The sequence below is a fragment of the Chroicocephalus ridibundus genome, chromosome 1 (genome assembly GCF_963924245.1).
Source record: "Chroicocephalus ridibundus chromosome 1, bChrRid1.1, whole genome shotgun sequence".
NCBI lineage: Eukaryota > Metazoa > Chordata > Aves > Charadriiformes > Laridae > Chroicocephalus > Chroicocephalus ridibundus.
In genome coordinates this window covers 60,511,078-60,534,573 of record NC_086284.1, presented here as the reverse complement: position 1 = coordinate 60,534,573, position 23,496 = coordinate 60,511,078, and the positions used below count along the sequence as shown (strand labels likewise).

At 44.3% G+C, this 23,496-nt stretch overlaps 1 protein-coding gene across 6 annotated transcripts in view; it reads right to left on the bottom strand.

Moving 5' to 3' along the window:
- The window catches only part of FARP1 (FERM, ARH/RhoGEF and pleckstrin domain protein 1), a 219,635-nt gene that overhangs the window by 21,684 nt on the left and 174,455 nt on the right, over positions 1–23,496 (bottom strand). For 4 of the 6 annotated variants that reach the window (XM_063336712.1, XM_063336696.1, XM_063336673.1 and 1 more), the window contains exons 14-18: positions 18,125–18,315; positions 16,143–16,232; positions 13,791–13,924; positions 3,423–3,504; positions 483–720 (exon numbers count right to left, since the gene is read on the bottom strand). In XM_063336712.1, coding sequence (XP_063192782.1) covers positions 483–720; positions 3,423–3,504; positions 13,791–13,924; positions 16,143–16,232; positions 18,125–18,315 — 735 coding nt within the window. The remainder of the gene's footprint in view (positions 1–482; positions 721–3,422; positions 3,505–13,790; positions 13,925–16,142; positions 16,233–18,124; positions 18,316–23,496) is intronic. The other 2 variants (XM_063336705.1, XM_063336689.1) reach the window with 1 other exon arrangement.

The window sequence follows — 23,496 nt, the reverse complement described above, 5'->3', positions numbered from 1 at the left end:
GGAACAGGCAAACAACAACAACAACACGGGTAGGGGAATATACAAACGCGATTACGGAACCGCCGCTCCCCGCCGCTCCCGACCGGCCGGCCCCGGGACGCCCCAGCCCGCTTTTAAGCAGCAACTTCCTGTCCCCTCCCCCGGCAGCTCAGGGTGGGCGTGGCTCACATGGCATGGAATACCAGGGAAAATTAACCCTATCCCCACCGGAACCAGGACAGAACTGCATGTCATTTCTGTGTGTTTAATAACCCCCAGCAGTTTTCTCTTCCAAGTACTTGTCCAGACTGTGGCGTAATGTGTATACAAGAGCAACCTTAATCCTACCATTTCTGGTCTTCCGAGTGCTGGATTTTGCAACTCAATCCTCCTTCGGTGTTGGCTTATAAAAAAGATTATTTTTTTTTGTCCAGCCATGCACATCTAGTGGATTTGGATGCCACTCCCCAGCTCTAGGAACTGGTGTCTTTCCTCTTACTTACCTCGTGAATCCCTGAAGTCTATGTGGCTTGGAGGGTAGTGTTTGCAAAGCCTCTCCATTATCTGCTTGTAGTGCATTAGCCTGTGTAACGGTCTGAGAAGGAAGGTATTGAGAGGCAAGTAGCAGACCTTCTGTAGCTCAAACTCCCTGCAGAAGTTCTCCAGCTTGCGAGAGTTCTTGATCCCATTCTCCAACTCAATTAAAATCTCATTGTGCTTCCACAGGTGAATTGTCAGTTGCTTATAGGCACAAAGAAAGAAAGAGCGTGTGGTAGAGCTATTAGCAATCACTGTGAGACATGACCCAGCCCGAATCCATTCCAGTAAAAAAAAAATCCAACTAGCACAGCAGTTGGGATTTTGCAAACAAAATCGCTGCGCAACACAGTGGTTCTGAGATTCACTTGAAAAGGAGAAATGGCATGACTCATTTGAAGTACGTACCCCCACCACCCCCTCTGCATTCCCTGTAAAACAAAAGTACATGAGTAAACAAAACTAACTCTCATATCACTGAGAAATCCAAAGGCAAGGAGATAACATCAACATAGCTCATGCAAGTGTAGGTGCAACAGGGAGAGAGCTAGACAATGCAAATGGGGAGCCAGGAAATAAAGTGGGATTTTCTAGCAGGATGAAGGGTTCAGTTGCCCCAGTTCCCTTGGGTGCTTTTGGGCAACTGAGATGCAGGCAACTGGACTTGTAGCTTCTGCTCCCCTATTATTAATGAGAAGTTGCATCTTCTGGGAATCCAAACAAACACAAAAATAGAGGAGTTGTCTGACAGAAATGGGTATGTTAGAGTTCTGCATTCTTGGATTATGTCCTCTTCTTCTTAGTGCAGTCCCTAAGATGATCCCACTGGCAGCAGGGGAGTTATGCACCAGCATAGGTGAATGAGGTCTGCGTGAAATACGCAACCTCATTTAGGTCTCAGTATCGCAGACATTCAGGAGTCCCATTTAAAAAAATTCAGCAGTATTTTTTTTAACAATTAACACAGGGGCTTCATTTGTGTTCTGGAAAAGGTAAACTGTCTCTTCAGGACGCACAGAGCTTCTCTGAGCAGCAAAAAAAACCATCTCCCAGTACCCAGTAGAATATTAACCAGCAACAAAAAGAAATTGAATGCGTATGTTGAGTGGACTTGAGAAGACAGTTTGGCATATTCTCAAGCTCATGCTTTTTTGACACACTCCCAATTGCCTCCTCCTCTCCTGTGATTTGTGACCTCCTTACCAGAAATATACCTTCCCTACAGCCAAGCTGCTTCCTCCATACACTGCATACTCATTTTACAAGTCTGTAACTCAAGCAAAGACACAGCAGACTCTCTGGGCTACATCAGAGGCTGCCCATTAATTACTTGCTCTTAACTTCTTTCCTATGTTAATTAAACAAGGAGCATCAGTTTTCAGGTTTTGTAACAGCTCTCATGACAAATATGTGGAGTTTTAACTAACTTCCTTGTTTCCTGTGCAGTTCTTTAAGTCAAATTGGGTTTTGCCTCTTTCCTCTGTGTGTCTGTGCTTATCAGCAGTGGTGGTTCTCAAAGCAGAGAGAACAGAATCCTCTAATGGAAAAGGGAGAATGGTGATGGTGAAAGCACACTGACAGGTCTAAGTTACAGTGAGGACTGTACGCTGCCATTAAACTAGCGCTGCAGAAGGACCTGCAGACAGCGAAGGACAGACAGTTTAATGTTGCATGGTACCAAGAGCAGAAGTAGAGTCTGTCAGAAGCTGAGATTCCAAAAACTGTTAGTGAAAAGGCACATTCTTCTTGAGAGCAGGGGTGGAGGTAGAAATGTTCCCCCTGTGTTTCTTCCAATGCCTCGGAATTGTGTCTCGAGGGGAAAAAGCAGTTCCTGCTAAGTACACTGCAGAGATGGTAAGGATGCCTTGTTGGTGACAGAGCTGTCTGTGTGGCAGCTGCAAATCAAGACTTCTACATTCTCTTTTTCTGATTTGCTGTATAATCACTCGGACGTCACTTAACCTCTTTTCATCCCTCTCTGTCCTTCGGAAAAATAAGCCTAATACTAACGAACGTCTCAGGAGAGCTGTAAAGATTTAACTGCTCTTTCCTCCAGCCGAGGACTCAAGGCCGCTCCATTTACTAACTGCAGAATGCCGAAGTGGCGATCACTGAGGAAAAATTTATCGGATAGTTTCAAAAGCACTCTGAGATCCACATGGGGAAGGTGCAGTGCCATGGTTTGCCACACACTGACCTGGATGCAAAGCTACATTAATAAGCCAAGCTGTGTGTTACCCATCCATGCTGTAAAAGTCCGAAGGGTTTCCACAGGCTCCCGTGCCTGCCTTCCGCGCTCTCTGTTCACTAACACAGAGCATCAAAAATACTACTCTGGCCAGACTTAGAACAGCTGCGAAGTCTGGTGAACGTTACACCTAGATTTACACTTCGTACTTGTATTTTTGCTTTTAGCTTTAAAGGGATCAAAGACAATCATTTGCATTTATTCAAAAAGCTTTCATCTAACTTGGCACCATAAGGCGCAGATATGTTTCCCAAATCAAATCAAATCAATATGCAGGCTATGGTCACTACTCCTGCAATACCTTAACACTTATATTGGCACGCACAAGTAGGCACAGTCGGCATCTGAACAGTCTCTTCGGCCATACAAATTCCGGTGTTTTGACGCCTTATTTGAAAGAAAAAAGAACTGGAAATGAAATGTTCCTGAACTTTTCTGTTCGTTGTTCCTATATTTGGAAAACAGACTGAGGAAAGGGGGTGGACAATACAAAATCAGTTTGCAATTCTGAAATCTCAGGGCTCACCAAGTGCTTCATCAAAGGAAACTTTTATAAGCCTTGATTACAAACCAGCACAAGAGGCAACATCATATAAAAATGAAAAGCACGCTAATATTCATCAGCGGCAAAGCTTAATAGTTATAGGATCATGCCTACCTTCATACTCTGAATGTTCTTTAGCATAACATCTCCGATTCTTTGGTAATCTCCTTTAATGTGAGCATTAGAGCGGCCTTCCCTGTCAGCAACAGAAATATCACACACTTCAGTCATGCAATAAAACCACATAATCGCTTACAAGCACAGGAAGAAAACTCAATAGCTCATTTCTTTTAAAATCCCGACCCTGATGCTCCTTTGCTTGGGAGCATGTGAGGAATCTTCCTGACGGACATGTAATTCCCAGGTACAGAACACCTTTCAGCCGGCCTGGCTTGCACTCCTAACTACAAAGAGGGCAGGCACTTAAAAGAAGGATTAGACTTTTAAAGAAAATTGCTAGCTTTTTTAGACACAGCAGAGAAGGCTGGAAACGGTTTGAGAAAAAAAGAAGACATCGAAAATCCCATGACAATATGTGGGCTTAGAGCAGAAGGATAATTCTGTTCAGAAACAGGGATTGCACCTTAGCACAGGACCCGCAGGTGTTCCTCCTCTGAAAAGCTTTCTGCTTGCGCAAGGGGCAGTGGGACCAAAAAAACCCCAAATAAATCCATCCAGCATCTGGGTTTGACTCGTAAGTGTTACATACTGGCAGGAATTTTCTTTCAGTGTGTCACTTCTGGTATTAAAAACGCGAACTGCTCCCTCCCACCCAGTCAGCTGCACTTGGGTGGATGCTCCACTTGGGAGAAACCCAGCTCCTGATGAAAAAGATATTCCTGCTTCTAAACCCATGTGTGAGACAGGCAGGGATACCACACTCTGACTGAATGTAAACACATCTTTTAGAAAACACCAGAGGAAAAATCACGAATATAAGAACCTAACTGTTACAGATCTGTTCCAATCAAATTAGGTTTTCAAAAGAAAATCACTAGGAGGAGTGTGGGAGGAAGTCCCCCTCTGCTTTCCAACTTCTAATACTGCATCCAAGTTTCCTGCATTGTGGCTTTTTATGTGCTGTCCTCAATTCTTAAAATTCAGTTCAACTCCCACACCTGAGTATTGGGAGACAGACCCAGTCCTTGTGTCAGCAACTGCAATTCAGCCAAAGAAATGCACTACACCTTGGAAGAGGACAGAAATATAATCAAGCTCTATGTGAGCACAAGGATAACAGGACCTCTGTTCTGTGTTACTGCTAAATGGATGTATTTTTTTTCACCCACTTGCTGTAGTTCACACTTTTAAGACAATTCTGTCTGCAGTGAAGGAATAAGTGGACAACCAGGTGGTAAATCTCTGCATTCCTTAGTACCGGCCATTTAGCTAGAGAGGTGCCACACTCACCAAATCATAGAGGATGCAGCTGCTGTTAGGAATAAATGTAGAATTATTTTTTTTTTTAAAAATCCTTATTATTACATGAATAGATGAATATTCAGACATGTACATACAGACATGCACAAAACACAGACGTGTTTTATAAAGTTAAACATGATTATGTTCATGCTGGATAATCTCTCTGCATGCTTTTCTAAATGGGAAATGTAGAAGGCTCAGCTTCTGAGTACTACACAGTAACATCTCCTATTTTGTCCTTCAATAAGAGACTCAGCTGATAAACAAGGGATTGCTCCATGTTCTTTTGAACAATATCCAGTTTTTTAGGCTGTCTTTAATTATTTCCTATTGTGTTAAGCCTCCCAGGCACTCACGTGCCTATTCAGGCAAGAAAAATACAATTCTCAACAAGATTTTTTATGTTTTTTCTGAACCCAAAGGTTACACCAGGGTGGGAAGTTGGGTTGTGTCAATGGTAATTTTAATCAGTGTCGCCAGTTTTGCTGAAGTACTACATTATATAAACACTGCCATAGTCAAACCATGTCCAAGAAATGGTCTACACTGCAAGGAACAGCAGAGGTATGTACAGACATTACAAGATTACAGTCTCCACAGCACCTGAGGATAAAAGTCCAATTTCTCTCTCCGGAAAGCCTCTGCCTGTCAAGTCACCTCCCCTCCTAGGCTGTTCCCCGCCTTTCCCTTCCCCATGCCCTGTCCATCTGGCAGCTCTCCCCACTGAGATTTCCTCTCAGAGGTTGTAAATAAAACTTTCCAGCCACCAAAGCTCTGCTCAAAGCGGTTGCATATCAAGCGCCCCCGACTGCAAACCACAACCGTTTGAAGTCCACGGCAGCAGCAGGGCACTGGCAGGAAGCAAGGGAGAGTGTCCCTTCACCCACGCAGCCGGCGCGCAGCATCCCCTCTCAAACGGCTCACTACCCCAGAAACGCCAAAGCCAGATGAATTTGTGCTGCTGCCGGTAACGACACAGTATTCGCTAATTATCTCTAGAAGAATTCCTGCTTTATGACTTACTCTCTTAACTCTCTGGCATTGCCTGGACCCTTTTTTATGTCTCTACATTTGATTTAATCTAATGGACTTCAGTGGTTTGGTACCTTTCTGATTTACTGCCAAGAGAAATATTAAGTAAGTACATCATTACAGACTGCTATTTCTAAATAGAAATTGCTTTCTGATCTGAAGGCTGGCTGGAATACTCGTTGCAAACTTCTTATCTACTACCTAGCTACTCGAAGGCTGACCCCAAGCCTACCAAAGTCATGGTGAGTGCTTCCACTGACTTTGTGAACTTCAACTAATATTTAGTGCAGTTGTTCATTGTACAGTCAGGTCCTTATTTCCTAAAAGCTGACCCCTTTGCCCCTCTTCAGCACAGACGCTTGCACAGCGTCTCGTCACATCAGTCACACAAAAGCATCAGGAATGTTCCCCTTCATTGGCTTTGGCCAGGGACTCATCCAAGGCTTTTTTTTTTTAAACGCTTTGAGGGCTTTCAAATCTTACTCTGCATCTTGGCAGAGAGACAAAGAAGGCGAGAAGGGGGTTCCCCAAAAGCAACAGCCCCTCTGCAGCTGCTGGCTGAACAGTAAAGAGCTGAATCGTACCAGAGCCCTCAACCCAGGCCAGCAGAGATAACCCATGCCACAAGCAGATGTGTACTGCTGGAAGAAATAAAACCCTAAGAAAATCCAGAAATGACCGGCTACTGCTCCTTGTTCCAGCCATTCTCCCTGCTTTGGTTATTTATTTCCACGTAAATGTGGACTCTTGCAACAGAGGTGATTTTCCCACCGGGAATGGTGCACACATGTAGGCTGGGATGCGGAGCAGAGGGACAGGGAAAGCTGAAGCCGGGCACAGGGGAACATGATGGCCTCACATGTGCCTCCTAAAACCCATCCTCCACCCAGCTCTCTGCCTGGACTCCACAGTAACCCCTAAGCTATGCTCTCCTCTTCCTCAGCTCCTCAACACACAAATCCCAAGTAAACAAAAAGAAACACCAAGAAAAGAGCATCCAAACACAGCGAATATGAAAATAAAAACCAAACGCCCGACCCATCGGATGGTGTCTTACTGCTTCAGCAGCCCAAAGCACAGCAGCGGAGAAGAGAGCTCTCCCTGTGGTGTGTGTTTTGAATAACAACACTCGGCCTCCTGGGAGGGGGAAGAAGCCGCTCGTTTGTTGTGCATCGATGGCTAAATTGTTCTTCTTACTCCTTGTTTTCACGGGTCACTGTTTGAACATGGTATCTATCTGCTAGTGACAAGGGACAGAGTTCAGGGACCAGGTTCTTACAAATTTTCATCAGGAGCTGATTTATGACCCTCAGCTCCACAAAAGATGTAGGAGCTGCTTTCCCCACACATAATGTGCCCTCACTCCACTGGCACTGTCTGGCAAGGTCTAAAGCCACTGAAAGTCATGCTGAATAGTGGAGATATTATTCTATAAACAGCTCATTTTCAATTTTTCTCCAAATAGTCCCTTCCTTTTTACCGTAACGCAAGTGTACAGTTGCAAGCAAAGAAGAGGAGACCAACTTTTATAGCTGATAAGAAAACCAGACACTACCTTATGTATTACTAAAAATGGCCCCCAGCTTGACTTCCAGGGACTATGCAAGCAGCTATGTCAGGTTTTAAAATTACGTAAACTTCTCAGTGTAACATCATTGAAAAATGAATGAAAAGACATCTCAAGTCAGCCCATACTATCCCTCAATCATCCAGGAATGCTAGTAGAAGGAACAAAAATTTGATGGGGAAGGTGGGAAGGCAAAGGAGGGAAAGATTTCTCAAGGGAGACTTTCCTTTTTTTTCCAGGTCAACATAAAAACTTCCATTGCAGCCCTTCAATTGCAGCAAATTATATTTGCAGTGTATGAGCTTCTGCTACATGCTCAGGAACAGCATCTCTCTCCCGGATACTATGCTTGTCTTTGAGCACTTAAGACACTTTTGATGTTTTAAGAGTATTATTAACTGAAGTTCTGATATTAAGAAATACCTTAAACATTCCCCATTACAACTGCCTTTTAAATAAGAGGAACATTTTGTAACTGGAAAAGAAGAGTCGATAAAAGCAAAACACCCTTTTCCTTGCTCACACCCTGCTATTACACACTGCCCTGCCCATTCCAGCCAGCGCTGCAGCTGTCCTTTCAGTAGTAAGCGGTGCACGAAATGCTGCTCTAGCCTAAGAAAAGTACTGCTGAAGCCACCAGAGCTTCCCAGAGTCCCACCAAGCCCTTGGGGAGTGCGCACGCATTTAAAGACTTTGGTCTGGCTATCCCTGTTGTGAGAGAAACCCAATCTACAGCAAGCATGCGTCAGTCACGCTTTTAAACAGTAAGAGATCAGAGCAAGTAACACCATCGCCTGGAAATATACTGGAAACACAACGTTTCATACCTTGGCGTAGCACCTCCTCAGAGGCGATCCTGGGCGCATCCCTCCTGGGAGGGACGCAGAGATGAATGTAACGTGGCTCGAGGTGAGACTAATGGATCCTGGACAAGCTATTTCTCTCCCACCATTTCAAATCCATTTGGGCGTAGCACGGCTCTAATCCCCAGAAGTACCCAAAAGTGACTTCAGCAACGCAAACTGAACTCTCAAAAGGACGCACAATGCACTGGCACCAAGCCCCTCTTAATGTCTTGGTCTCAGGAATCCACACGGCGTGACCCTGAGGTTTATATTACAATACATACTTCATTTCTGTACATAGGACAAAGACACTTTCGAAACCGTCCTCTTCATCCCTCTTCACGAGGCACGCAGAACCAGCTGAATCGTCAGCACTTCTGCGTTTGAGAAGGCAAATAAGGATTGCTGCCTTGTTTATATAAACTGTTTATTAGGCTGTTCTTCCGGACCGCAAGTACTACTTCCCAAACAAAAAATGGTTAATAAATCAACACTTAGCTCATCTTCCTGCACTTCCCTGAGTGCTTCTTATTACAGGTTTTCAAACCGTCTTTCATGAATCCTGATTGAGCCTTCTCCTTTCATATGCTAAGATCCGAGAGCTGTTTTTTTTTTTTTTTTTCAAATTACCAGCCGAACATTTCTGAGCCACATCTGGTAGTACTGAGTAGCAGCTTTCCTCAGAAGTGCCTGTGAACTGGGAGTCAAATTACTGGCTTCCCTGAAAGAAGATGAGTCTGTCTGGATTTCTGGAAAGTACGTAACGCTTTTTCTTCCTAGCACATGGATAAGGCCCAAAATGCAGATTTACGTTACCTGACAGGGCTTCCTAGGGCAGACATGGCTACACCAGCTTGCCCTGGCATTACCAAGGGGGAAAATTTATGGTTCTCCATTTGCCACCTTCTGTCAGAATTTACAGAAACCAGTTTGAAAACTTGTAATACAAACATATAAAGGGGTGTGGGAAGATGAGCTAAATTTTTTTGGCCAGAAAATGGTGCTTGTGGCCCAAATGAATAGCGTATTAAACAGCTTAGATTGAATGAAGGAGCAAAACCTAACTGACTTCTCAGATTCAATTGGCCAGATGTTAGTGGAGCATGTCATCCTCTGCCTGCACCGCCCACACCTCTTCCTCCTTGCCATAAAATCTCTCAGGCCCTGGGAAAGAGGAGCCAGCTTTAAATCACTGAGATATGCCTCCCGTGTTCCCTCCCAGCAAGAAGTGTAGGGAACTCCTGGCCTTGCAGCCATAGCCTTGCTGAGGAGCAACCTGGATGAGTCCTAGTGGCCAGCACCAGGACCTGGACGCCGGACGCAGCTCTCCTGGCACTTGCTAACAGGACAACCTGATGTGCACTGTTCTCTCTGCCACCTCGGGCAGCTTTCTGATCTTTTTCCCTCCTTCTCCTTCTCCTTCTCCTTCTCCCCTGCTGCGCGAGAGGGCAGAGCCCCATGCCTGCCTGCCCGCATCCACCAAAGGTCATCTTTCATCTCCTCAAACCACAGGGCCTCTAGCAGGGCGTTTTCACTTGGTGCCAGGAACATGGTCAGCCTCGTGAACAGAGGGCTCAGCACAGTTTGGGCAACTGAGGGGATTCACAGACTGTTTCACTGCCTCTGCAACAGCACAGGCAGGGCAGACAACATCGCCCAGAGCATGGGATGACCGATCTCGGGATGCTATGCAATAAAGCCAACAGGAATCTGCTCAGTTTCATGGCCAGAAAGAAACTCTGGCTGTGAAAAACGCAACAACTGCCTATATTCTGCAGTTGGCTATTGATGTCAGCATCAGTTCACGTCTTGTTAAAAACTTTCTCACTACGCGCTAGACACTGAGATGTGCTGCTCTTAGGAAATGCAGTACTAAAGAGAAAAACGGGTAAATTGTGTAAAGAAATGAATCAGATCTGCCAGAATCTATACCTGGGTCAAAAGGATACCAGCCCTTAAGATGTTCAGTAGCAAACAGCCTGCCTCCAACGTCAGATTCAAACAGTTCAGAAGCCTTCGAGCAAGCCAGAAATGCTTTTAATAACGTGCACAACCTGAGCTTCTTTGAGCCAAATACTAAAACCTTATAGATGTTTTAACAAATTAAAAGCATAGAGCCATCTAACAATTGTTATGCATGATCCTCCCCTGGCCTTGCTCTCCTCACAGCTCTTCTGCAGAGCATCAGCTTCAACGCGATCCAAGTCTGAAGAGGCCACGGAATGGTCTCCCACAAGAGCTTCCAACACATGGCACAAAGGTTTGAAACAAACCTTAGACAAACACACCGGTGTCTCGGCAGAGTGAGCAGGCTGAACTGCACTTTAAGTTGATAAAACCCAGCATGCAACTCACTAGGGGAACACAGATGACTGGTTATGGGAGGCTCTTCCTCTCAGACAAGCTCCCGCAACACACCTGAGTAGGTAGGGGCTTCCAGTAGCTTGATAAAGTCCACAACCCTTTCATTCAAAAGCCCTTTTTTCATAGGACACGCCACCCTCTGATGAATGCAGAGAGCGCTTGTGTCTCAGGACATATGTCCCGCCTTCCTCGCCCCTCCACCTGCCTGGAAATTTAGAAGAGCTGACGCGGAAGAGTCAGATTTAAGCGAGTTGGCTCGAATCCTGCCCAGACCTGCCCGCAGCAGTGCCACCGGCTCAGCCGTGCCCACGAGGTGCCCATCAGGCAGCTGATGTAGGGGCTGGGCAGTGCTCTGCACCGCGGTGGGGAACACAGCCCAAGCCCGCTGGCTTAAAACCGCCCGGGGCCAAAGGCAGAGCTACAATCATGGCAGCGCGGACACTGAGCTAAGTGACCTTGACCACACTGCTGAAGAAATTCCCTACCACGTTGCCACCAGCTGCTTCTTCTACATGCGGAGGGGCTGTTTTATTTTTGTCACTCGACGTTTAATTAAGCGGTAATCTCTATAGGATAGAGTTTATTGCTTGCAGCTTATCTCGGCATCTGTAGCATTATATAAAAACACCAACACCTCCAAAATAGCACCTGCCAGAAAATCTACTTCTCTTCCTAAGGCACGGAACTTTAAAAACAAACACCGTCTACAATGGTATTACATTAGGTAAACCCATGCTGTTGGTTGCAAATTGTATGCAGACCAGGGCCGGGAACGTGACTGCTTTTCTGTCAAGGGAATTGGAGCCTCCAACAAAGAATTCCCAGTGGCTTTACACTAGCTGTGGAAGGACATGCGATAGCTGAGCTGACAAAGTCAGAACGAGGTGCCCAGCTGGGACAAAGTTACCTCAGCAGGATATTTTTGAACAAATTTGGATTGCAAAGTAACCTCATAGCAGATCAGCACTTTCTATCATCAGGTAACTGCAGTTTAAATATGCTTATTAGGAGCCTTAAACTGGGATTTACTGCTCTGTGAAACCATAGCCTTAGGACACAAAGAAAAGCTGGAAAACAAAAGGTTTACTCAGCTCTAAAAGAAGCTAACTGAAAAGAAGAAACAAAATAAACCCATGGAAAGTCTAAAAGCCTAAATATTCTTTCTTTCTTTCAACATACCCCCCTCCCCACTTACTACAGTGCCACATTTCCACAGCAGGCTGTAATTGCAGCATCATCCAATTTTTTGAAAAAACATCATGCCTGAACAGGAGGTTGGCACTCACCTGTAATGCCACCAGCAATCAGAAGGATACAGGGGGAATCTCTATTTCAACATGGGCCCCAGGAATCAGTACCCAGCAAGCTCACCACATTAGACTGGTCTGGCAGAGAGCAGAACTTGGCCCTTTACTAACTGTATAATTTTTCCTTTTCTCACCATGCACCCTGAATACCAACTAGTTGGGGATTAACCCCAACTACTGTTAATCCTACACAATGTTTCATAGAACCATAGAATCACAGAATGGTAGGGTTGGAAGGGACCTCTGGAGATCATCTAGTCCAACCCCCCTGCCAGAGGAGGGTCACCCAGAGCAGGTTGCACAGGAACGCGTCCAGGCGGGTTTTGAATGTCTCCAGAGACGGAGACTCCACCACCTCTCTGGGCAGCCTGTTCCAGTGCTCTGCCACCCTCAAAGGAAAGAAGTTCCTCCTCAGGTTTAGGTGGAACTTCCTATGCTCGAGTTTGTGCCTATTACCTCTTGTCCTGTTGTAGGGCACCACTAACAAGAGCCTGGCCTCATCCTGCTGACACCCACCCTTTAAGCATTTATAAGTGTTGATAAGGTCCCACCTCAGCCGTCTTTTTTCCAGACTGAAGAAACCCAAGTCCCTCAGCCTTTCTTCATAAGAGAGGTGTTCCAGTCCCCTAATCATCTTGGTAGCCCTTTGCTGCACCCTCTCCAGCAGTTCCCTGTCCTTCTTGAACAGTTCCCTTGTCTTCTTGTTTGAAGAGACAATCACTATTTTACAGCATTTGAAAGAGCCTTCTTGGAGTACCTGCAATAAGTGTTCCTTACTGGAAAGCAATTAACAGCAGTAAGAACCTTGACTGGATTAAAACAGCAGCAGCCCAATGAAAAAAAGGGAGATACAGGCAGAGTTGCTGTGCAGCACATTACTTTAGGAGTAACCTTACGTCAACCATCAGCCACAGACTCCTGGGTGAGGATGTCAGCTCTACGAGGCTGCATCATACTCCCTTCTCCCCAGAAAACACCCGCTAATTTTGGAATTCTGCAGGGAGGGTTGGGATAGCACTGGTCCGCAATGCGTTGTGCTCTCATTCAATGACCTCACCCATCACATGGCCACAGCTAAACTCACACGCTCTAAGACTGCGTTTTGCTTTTGTTTTGATTCATTAGTTAAAGAGGCATTAAACTGATTAGCACTCATCAGGTCTGCCTGCTCTGCTTTCACGTGATTTTCCGTTGTCACTTTTCTAAATGAGAAAGAAAAGCCGGGCTCCCAGCACCGAAGATAAACTACCAAAAAATGGCTACACAGAGGAAGACAATCTAGTCCAGACAGGTCTAATCAGAGGACGGAGAGGGCTTCTGTGTGCTGCCTTTGCTCAGCTATCAGTGGTCAAATGAACCGAGTTAAGAGTCCTGCCAGGGAAGAATTACTCACTTCATAGCTATTTCACAAAAATGCCATGTTTTACTGCTACTATTATGCTAAGAATAGATAACTTTTAAGCCCAGTGTCTTCTTCCAAAACTCTGACAATTTGTAGAGTGCACTGTTGACCCTGAGAGTGCCAAAGCTGCGGTGCTGCAGAACGGGAAGCTGGCCTCTGAAATCCCCCCCAGCCTCCACCAGTTTGACAGAAACGGGACTTGTTCCTTTGCCGCTCCCGCTTTACTACTGATAAGCCTTGCTTGCAACACGTTTTTCGGAAGAGCTGCTGTATAGAAACACTGACATTTGGCAAGAGAAAGCTTCATGCAGAATTATGATCTCATTTGCATATGTCTGTACCTGACTGTGATATCTGAACAACAGAATTTGTCAAGTAAACACGAACAAAGCATGACTCAATATACCCAGTCTGTTAATAACCAACATCTGTGACTTTCACAAATGAATCACTACAGTTTATCATAAAGAGTTAGCAAAAAGGGAATGCAAAAATGCTAAACCGCATGAAATAACACAGCTAAATAACAAACAACAATCTTACCACAAAGCAAGTCTCTGTTCAATTTCCTTGAGAAAACCAGTGTGAAATTTGTGCAAAGGTTCGAAGTTGGAGAAAATGAGATTTTTCAGTGTTTCATGCATGCAGTCCTCTTTACTCACTGCACTCTGAAACCACTACAAAGGAAAAAAAGAAGCAAAATTATCGGAGGGTGGATTGCAGCAGGTACGATCATTTGCTGTCTTTACGCACCTCACCCAAATACACCCAACCCAGTAAGGACCTTATTTAGCTGGCACTAGGAGTACAACCCAGGCAACCTCTGACGCTCCTACATGCTGAACTGATGCTCTTATCAGCGGTCAGGCCCTGCATAGTTAAAAAAGCAACTCCTTTCCCCTTTGCCATCACTGATCAAATCTTGAAAATTCTTTTCAAGCCCAAACCGGTCGGTCAATACAAACTGAATTTGCAAATGCTGTAGGTGCAAGAGAAAGAGTATTGCAATACTCGCAACACTTGCAAACGTTCCACTAAGAACAAAAAATATGCTCTCCATTTTCTTTTGCTCAGTTCTGTCTGAAATCCCTTTGACAGGATTTGGTACAGCAAGCATTCAAGCCCACGTTGTTGTGCGCAGACAGAGAATATTGTGCACTTCGCAAACTGAGTAAGTAGAAGGATGGTACTTTGCACTCCGAAGATGCTAGCAGAAAGAAATAGGAGGCTCAGTGCCAAACGCTGTTAAGACTGCAACAGGCTCCTGCTCAGTTTCGCTCCATATTTTCTTTATTTCACCCTAATAGACCTATGGGTGATGTAAAGCCATAGGACTAGGGGGCTTGCCAAGGTGGCACAGACTATTATCTTCAACATGGTAACACCACTGCCTCGCTGCCCTGAGGGGTTCCAGCTATCTGTGGTTGACTTTCTGCAATGCCTAGAAGGCTGTTGGGACCATAGTCTTTATTGACACCACATCATCTGGAGCTGATCCAGACCTGGGATAAAGAGAGACCCCTCCCAAGCCTCACTCTCCCCTGCGTTATCTCTGCACTGAGCAGAGCTAAGGTTGAAGAACTGCACACCTACCAAGCCTCAAAATTCATGCACAACACTCGTTCCTTCTGCCTTTTCCAATGATGCTGGCTACTTGTTCGCTCTCAGTGGCCTCCTGGGCCAGACATCTGTGGGGCATAGCTGACGGGCCTGATGATTAGCTCAGAGACAGGTATATGCCTCTTGGTGACACAGCAAATTCAAATTTGCCTACCATAAGAATAAAGGCCAGGGTGGGAAATGGGGTTTAGCTCTGAAGAGCTAAAACTTTCTGTTTCTGCAGCCACTGGGTGAAACAGAAGATGAAAACAGCCTATCTGCTGTCGAGGCTGCAGCGATGACCACTGTCCCACAAAACCTGGCCCTTTCCCTCGTTGGCCTGGCTTCCCAGAAAGCCAGGGTAAGTAGGCAGTGGAGACACAGCTATCTTGCTGCCTGTAACAACCATGCTGCTCCAGCCTACACTGGCTATGCCTAAGTTGGCATTAGATCAGCTGCATCTGCCATGTGGGCTTCTGGAACAGACGAGAAGCTGGGGAGAAGGTGTCTCTCCCTGGTTCCCAGCTGGTCCCAACAGACTCTTCCGTGCAGCGTGTCTTCCTTACCACAACCCTCAATGCAGGAGGTGGCAATGCACCTCACAGAGCTTCACACGATTAAAGAGTGGGGAGGCCTAGAGCTTGGCAGCCCTACTGAAATACCATGAGAAGTTTTGGATCCAGTGTGCTTTTAGAGACAATTGTTATTTAAGGCCAAATCTTGCGCACATTACTCTTGGAAGTTAAACAAGACTGTTGGTGTGTGTGCAAAGGCGGCACGTATTTGCCTCGGTGTTAACAATCATGCTCTGATGAGATGCTACAGATTAATGACTCGTTTAACAGTCAGTTTCACTTACTGAAAAATCAGAAGCATTCAAATAGGTACTCCACAATATTTCATGTTAAATGGAGGGTATTTAATCCAGGAGAAAACATTTATATGTCCCCCTAGGGAGCTACTTCAGTTTTAAGAGAAGTCATTGAAAACCCACAGGCATTTTTAGTAATTACAACCACAAAGTATGAGAGCAAGAAAAAATAACTGAAGTGTGTCCCAAGTTCCCCAACCTGATACAGTTTCGTAGTGCATGTTACTAACCACAGCGCAAATCTCGACTTTCTGCTTTTTGTGTTATTTCCTCCCTAGAGCTGTACTCCTGCGCGCTGCAGAGAATACCTACAGTGCAGAATATAAAAGTAGCATGGAACGGCTAAGATGTTAAATGGAGCAGATGAAATACTACTGCTGACTAGAGCTTCACATGTTTCATGAGTAATGCTCAAGTAAACATACCGATGTGATGACTTCAAGGTCCTTCAGGTATGTTCGTTCTGTGGTCGCTGCTTCTTTAGCAATGAAGTAGGCTTTCTCAGTTGGGAATCTCTGCAAATTGCAAACACGGTAGGTTTTCATCTGCTTTTATGGAGCTGCTTTTTGTAGGAAAAAAACTGCAGACAACAATCACCAAGAGAGTTACAAACCAGTGACCCTTGCTTGTGGTTACTGTGACTCATGCTTGAATGTGCCTGAGCCCTGAAGCCCCGAAACCAATCCTTCCTTGCCAACACAACGGAACAAGCACTTTCTCTGGGTTCTTGAGAGACCTTTTTTTTCTGTCAAGGTGATTTCTATAGCTCTGGGGTGCTGATGTTCCTTTCAGCTTATTCCACACATCTGGAGGAGCAGGACATATTCTGACGTTCACAAGAAATCCTCTGCAGGCTAGATAACCATTTGAATCAAACTGATGAATGTCAAATTTGACAAAATTACAAAAAATAGGGTCTGATTCTTGGAAGTCTCATTGGCAGGGTAACAATCCACAATAAAAATACTCTCAAAACCCCCCAAATCTGTAAGATTTTCCCAGTGCATCTAGAAAACCTAAGACTGGGAGAGGGGAAGAATTTTAGGCCAAGCTACAGATTTCAAATTTCAGGAAAAAAAAAAAATCCCAAATCCTCCTGCGTTATCCAAGAGGCAAAAGTGGTTTTGACCTCTTAATTCTAAAGGGCCAAAGGATCCAAACCGATCTTGCTGTGTGTTGCTCAGGAAGCAAAAACGAAGAGCGAAACATCCATAAATCTTTTGCTTCTACATTTCCTCCCTGAAGATGAGGGATGCAGAGGGTGCGCTAGAATGGGTTGTGAGGGGATTGCGTGGGCATTTCCTAGTCAGTATACAACCCCATAGGAACCATCATCAGCTGGTACAAGCTACAGCAGTCACCGGCTGCTGTAACTTGGACTGGCACAGAGAATCATCAGTCTATTAACTGATTCTTGGCTTTTCTTCTCAAATTTCTCTTGCGTATCTTGCTAACTATGCACAGTAGGAAAAGAGATCTTCCTTACACATCCTCCCGCTTTCCAGCAAAGCCATCTGAGTTCCTACCTTCTTCCTCCTGAGATGCTCCCAGCTCAGGAGAAAAAGTAGGCAACAGAAGGACAAGAGCAACCCCCTCCCACCCTGCAGCACAGGGGGGATGAGCCAGCAGACACCCAGAACACTCTGGCTCAGACAGAATCACTCCTGTCTTTGAAAAGCAGTTTTGTTTGTAATGTTCCCTTATGGCTTTGATGGGGCTGAGCCAAACACTCCCAGCTGAACGCTGCAGGCTGTGGCTCAAAGAGAGCGTTTGTACTCCCACAGCCAAGTTCTCCCAGTGGTGCTCCCAGCAGAGACAGACTGGAGAGCCTGGGTTGGACACTCAGGCTGCACAGGCTCAACGCTGTTCCTTTTCCTTCTGTCACCTTGAAGTTCTCCCTCCAATAATACATTGGAGTTGACTGTTTTGTTACAACAAACTACGGAACTCCACTCCTTAAACACAAGCCAGGTTTACAGGAGACCATGTCGAAACAAGCTCTTAAGGTTGCAACCAACAGGACTGGCCCAGATTTATCCCATATTAACCTAAGGGACATAGAGCTACCTATCTATCTTCTCTCTGCTGCTTAAAGAGTAGCTGGGGCCCTTAACTCCGGCACCTCTGTAACAGAGGATGAATCCAGGGCACTGAGCCTTCAGCAGCAGCAGTTCTGTCGTTCTGTCCTGACCTGCTACAAACTGTGAGTTTGGCCTCAGGAGCACAGGGATGCTCTTGGACATCTCATGACTGAGGACAGCAGATACCAAGCGACCCGATTCAAGTTACCTGTGTGGATCTTCGATGAGGAAGCTGCAGGGGGCCCAGATATTAGTCACTTTGACAAACAGCACTAGTTGCAACACAATGTGGAGGAGAGTGCCACGGCCAACTGCCTCTGCCTTACCTTTCTTTTGACCTCTTCCTCGTCATCAGTCCTGATGCATGACGGGTCATTCAGCAAAGGGCTGATCAAGGGAGATGACTGCTTGGCATCAGGGCTCAAGTTTGGAGATAAAGACATATTTGCCACTGGTGGTCCTCCTTGGGAATTGATGGAAAGCTCTGAAAGGTGAGGGCTGCCAGTCAGAGAACCTGCTAAAAAAATGGTAAAAGAGAAATCAGTTAGGACAGTCTCGCTGTAGAAAGTACCAAAAAGAGTCACAACCTTAAGTTGCAGCATGTGAAATTACACTACAAGACACAGCCATCAGGGTCCTCAAACTAGTCCAAATGGACTTGAAGCCAGAGGAACTGCATCCACTTGCGTTAACCAAGGGACTGTAGCGTTCTTTTAGCTGATGAAACTGGCTGAAATTAGTGTCTCTGTAGGGAAGGGATCAAGGCATACATGACTGAGCTGCAATATTTACTGCTAAACATCATATTAATACCAAATTTTTCACCATTGTAACCCACTCTATGAAAGAGAATAAACACAAGAATAAGGGAGTCACCCTAGGAGTGCCATTCTTTCTATCAAAACAGAACGTGAAAAACTCAAATCAGTACTTCATAGGGAGCTACAGGACACAAGTTACAACAAATTTATCTAGTGGAAGTCTAGAGAAAAAGAAACTGTGACTTTCTACAGCAGTGTTGCTGCTAAGACCAGTCAGATCTAACATGAAGGGAGAAAACTACTAGTTCCCCAATTTCTACACACAACACAAGTATGTATATTATACCTTGTAGGTCTTTCCATGCTCCTCTGATTGTTTGGGATGGAAATGCTAGCATTATATTTACATAAGAAAAGCAATACTTTTAATGCACAAAGTATGACAACTTTAGATTATCACAGATATAAAGTCCCATTTAATTTTGGATTAAAAATATTAAAGAATTAGACAATTAATTACACTTCCATGGATTCATATACACTACATTAAATATTACCGAAATTAGCATTTTGTCTTCTGGGAGGCAGCCAGACTACCGACTGCACAAAGGGAAGAGTTTGCCAAAACTGCCCAGTGTTCTCCCAGTCATCCCCGCCTCCAAACCTCTGAAGATCTAAACCCGTTTTAGAAGATGGATCTGTCATGTGGAAGAACATTTACAGTCTGTACCGTTTTGGCATCGTACATTAAAATCCAACCAAAAAAATGTGACAAGCTCTTGATTACCACAGCTAATGGGCTGTCTAGGATTAAATGTAAAACACATACATCGCTATATATAATTAATTCAAATACATTTTACTATCACATGGTTTCGTCCTCCCTAGATTATGATAGGTAAGTGTTCCTGTTGCTACAACACAGCTGAGATACTCCAGTAAACAGAGGCACCAATAAATATAATTAGGCCAGTAGTAAAACCTATTTATTTTCTGGAAGAACTCAAGATTTATTGCTAGAACATGAATGTTTTCCATTTCCAAACCAGTTCATATTTATGTGTCATTCCTTTGAAAAGAGAAGGAAAAAAGCAATACAGTTATCAGTTTTCGTAATCATGACAGTTATGTAGCCTATTATAAATCAAAGTCAAAGGTCTGTATTATTACAGCTAGCAAGAAAGAATTTACCAACGGTTTCACACTAAATCAATGTTCAGTGAAATTTGAGAAAATGCCACAGCTTGTTACACAAATGTCAATTTTATTGACACTAGCACAAAACTGTATACAGTGTTTTCAAAAGAAATGGAATTAATCATTGAGAAATAGTGAAACAGATTAATAGCAAGGTTGTAAAGTTAAAAGTACTTAACTCTACATTACAAAAGACATAAGAAAAGTGGTATCACCTCAAACGTGGAAACAAAGAAATTCTGGCACTATGCCTGTCATACGACAGCGAATAAATGATTTGCACCTCTGTGAGAAGTTCACAGGCATTATAGTCTAGATGTTAAATAGCACCTATCTGTGATAGATAGATATAGATGTATCGACATATCTACCTACCTATTGATAATCCTAGATCTAACTTCGGATGCACTGGAATTTTTATCAGTACAACTCAAGTATTTCAAACTATAAAATATCAAATGGACAATGAATTAAAAAGACTTACTAACCTGTACTTGGAAGACCGAACTTGGAAAAAGTATTACAGAAAGTATCACCAAAAAATGTGCCTGGTGGCTCACAGCTTTAACTATACACCCCATTGATTAAAGACTTACACACTAACACATCACTGACATTCTTGCTGCAAAAAGTTATTTTGCAGCCAGTTAAAATGCTACATCCACCTTTTTGGCATCAATGGGGACATGAGCAGTGACCAACTCCATCCACCACCACCACCTACAAGCAAGAGCTCAGTTAGACGCCCATCTGCCAATACGCTGATCAAGTGAAAATTAAAGCTAGGTCTAAGAAAGTGGCTACATTACAAAAGGGCCTCAAAATGCTGTTACATTAGCACATCTGGGGCCTAATTACAACCAACACAGCAATAAAGATCAACCACATTGGATGTTCTTCTGGTAAAGCTGGGAAACAAACTTATTCTGCTGTGAGAAAGTCAGTAAATCATGAAGGAATGAAAACGGAAGGTCTTCTCTCCCCCATCACCAATCAATCAGGACGTGTGTCATGCTGATGGGTCACGGCAATGCTACAAAGCGACTTTCTCTTTTTCACGGACATGAAGACCAAACAACCTGCATTAACCACATGGTCTTTCCTCAGTGTTTCCTCTGACCCCCTGCCACAGAAGAGTATATTCATACAGGCTCTACTCATCAACTACATACTGCAGAATATAAACAGAAGCAGAAAGGAGAAGACCAATCTTATTTACAAGGTACTGAGATTCCTCCCATTGTACCCTAAAGGATTCATTGATTGACAGGCAATTATTAGCATGTCAGTTGCCAGATATCAGGTGGTACTGCACAGCACATTGGAGGCCTAAAAGGTTTGCGGATGGTATGTGGAACTGTCTTTGCTGGTGCTTTAAGTGATTTTTATTTCGATTCAGACTTGAGCCATCTTTCAAATATAATGGAGCCAGCTATATACACACAAATTAAGAGACCAAGTACAAAAGGATGTTTATCTCAGGATTGTTTAAGCACATACTAAAATGATATCGTTGGTGGAGTGGGCAGGAATTAAGCACATGCTTCAATTCTTTTCTGAGACTAGGTTTAAGAAGAGAAACAAACATTGGTTGATGACGGAGGCAAATAATGAGAATGCACTTTACCATGGTATGCCAGATTAGTCCATCAGTGCCAAAATATCTGGAGTCGTTCTTAGTTCGACTGAGCTAGTTTACTCTCCAGACATTGGGGAAAAGTACTGCAGTAGGGAAGGTGACAGAAAAAATAAACCTTGATTGAAAGCTAACTTGAAAAAAATCTATGAAATGACAATGGCATTTTACTTGGCCACAGGACATGAAACTATGGGTTCTCTTAGCTTTACACGTGTCTCAAATCACCCCCATCAACATACATGTTCCAAGTGCTAAGTAAAATGAAGCCAGTGGCTAAAATAAAATACTTAATGGCTGTACCTCTGTCAAAACACACATCACAGTTGTCTGCTGCAGTTTGGTGTTGGGAATGCACAGGAGCACTGGCAAGCTGTGGGCAGGCTGGTCTCTGCGCTTGGCTGGCCAGCCGTGATCCATCCCACCAGCAGTATCTCCTTTAGTTTCAGCTACTGTCATGCACAAACATTACACCATAGGGACAGTTGTTGAGGTTGGCACCTATGGAGATTTGGGCTGGCTGAGCAATAATACTTTAAAACAAGCCCACTACCAGGGAAAAAAAAGTTCAAATCAGTACCTTTCAGTTGACAAAGAAAATCCGTCCCAGAGGTCAATTCAAATCATAGTGAGCTGAACTGCCTGCTGCCTCTTTCTTTGCTGGCTACATAGACAGCATAAGATGATGTGAAATCCCTCCTTAGAGACTTCAGCCTAAGATGGAAGGGCTCTCCTCTTTGTGAGGAAGATAAATGGGACTCAATGTATCCTCAAAATACTTCTCCTCTATTCCTTTCCTCCTGAAACTGCGGAGTGACAAACTCACGCCATTTAGCGTTCCCCATCTGCTTCAAAAGAAACAGTTCTCATCCCTACACGCTGTGTTTTAACAGGAAGGAACAGTACAGCTGTGTTAAGATGCCCCTGGCTATGTTTGTCCTCTGTGGAGCACCAAGAAGTGAAAATTACTCAATGGAATCTGAGAGAAAACATCAGCCATTACTGAAGGTGACTGAAATTCTGCTGGAAAACTTCATGTACATCTACAGCGCTCATTCTAACTCAACTGTTGGGGGTTACATTATATTGTTCTCAAGGTTTATTATTAGAAATTAAAATGTGTTACGAGCCAGAAAAGCACCCATCTCAATACCTGGAATGTCGCAGGGCTTATTCTCTCTTAGGCCTGCTTCACAGACTGCTCTGCAGTCAGGGGAAGCTTGTGACATCCAGATCCCAGTTACTCTGCTTTAAGGGCAGTTCAGTGTTTTCTAAACTCCAGCCTGGTGGATGACACCCAAGCTGTCGCCCCTTTGTCCTTGCACATTACTGAGCGTACCGCTTATGAAGGCTCTTTAATAAGAAAGCATTTGACAGAGCTGTCACTGCTGCGGCCACACAGTTAGGTCTAGCTTAATTTCCCACGGTCACAGTGGTTGCATACCTCTACCTTCTACCTAAAAGTTTTGGTCCTGTGAACCAGGCACAGTCACATTGCTGAGCTAAAAGAGATATGGGATGGAGATTCTGCTCTGCTCTCCCTCAATGCAAGAACCAACCCCCACTGACTTCCATGAAAGTCTGATGGAGACCAGTTCATCAGGCTGCACTCCTCTTCCTCATTAAACAGAACAAGCTGGAGTGCTTGTTTGTTAGAATTAAAGATCTTGAAAAGTAGTTATACATCAACCATACATTTATGTACAAACATCCCTGAATGCAGTACCAAAGAATTTCAGGAGCAACGGGAAGAAAAAACAACTCAGGAAGAGATCCTATGTCAGACGTAACCAGTAACTCTGCCTGGCTTGAAGAGGAACATGACAGGGAGAAAGGTTCGCTTTGACTTCACAGCTTCAAAATGCATGCCCATGGCAGGAGTGTCAGTCAGCGGCAGGGATTTGGGAGAATGGTGCACCTTCTCAATGAACCAATTTCCTCATATTGAGGACAAAGCATCAGCCAGCAAATGGACAGAACAATTAAACCAGTGACAGTTTTATAGCAAAATACCAGTTAGAATGAGTAAAAGCCTTCAGTACAGGTAAAACTAAAAAATAATAAAAAAAAATTTAATTCCATGCATACACAGTTAAATGGCTTG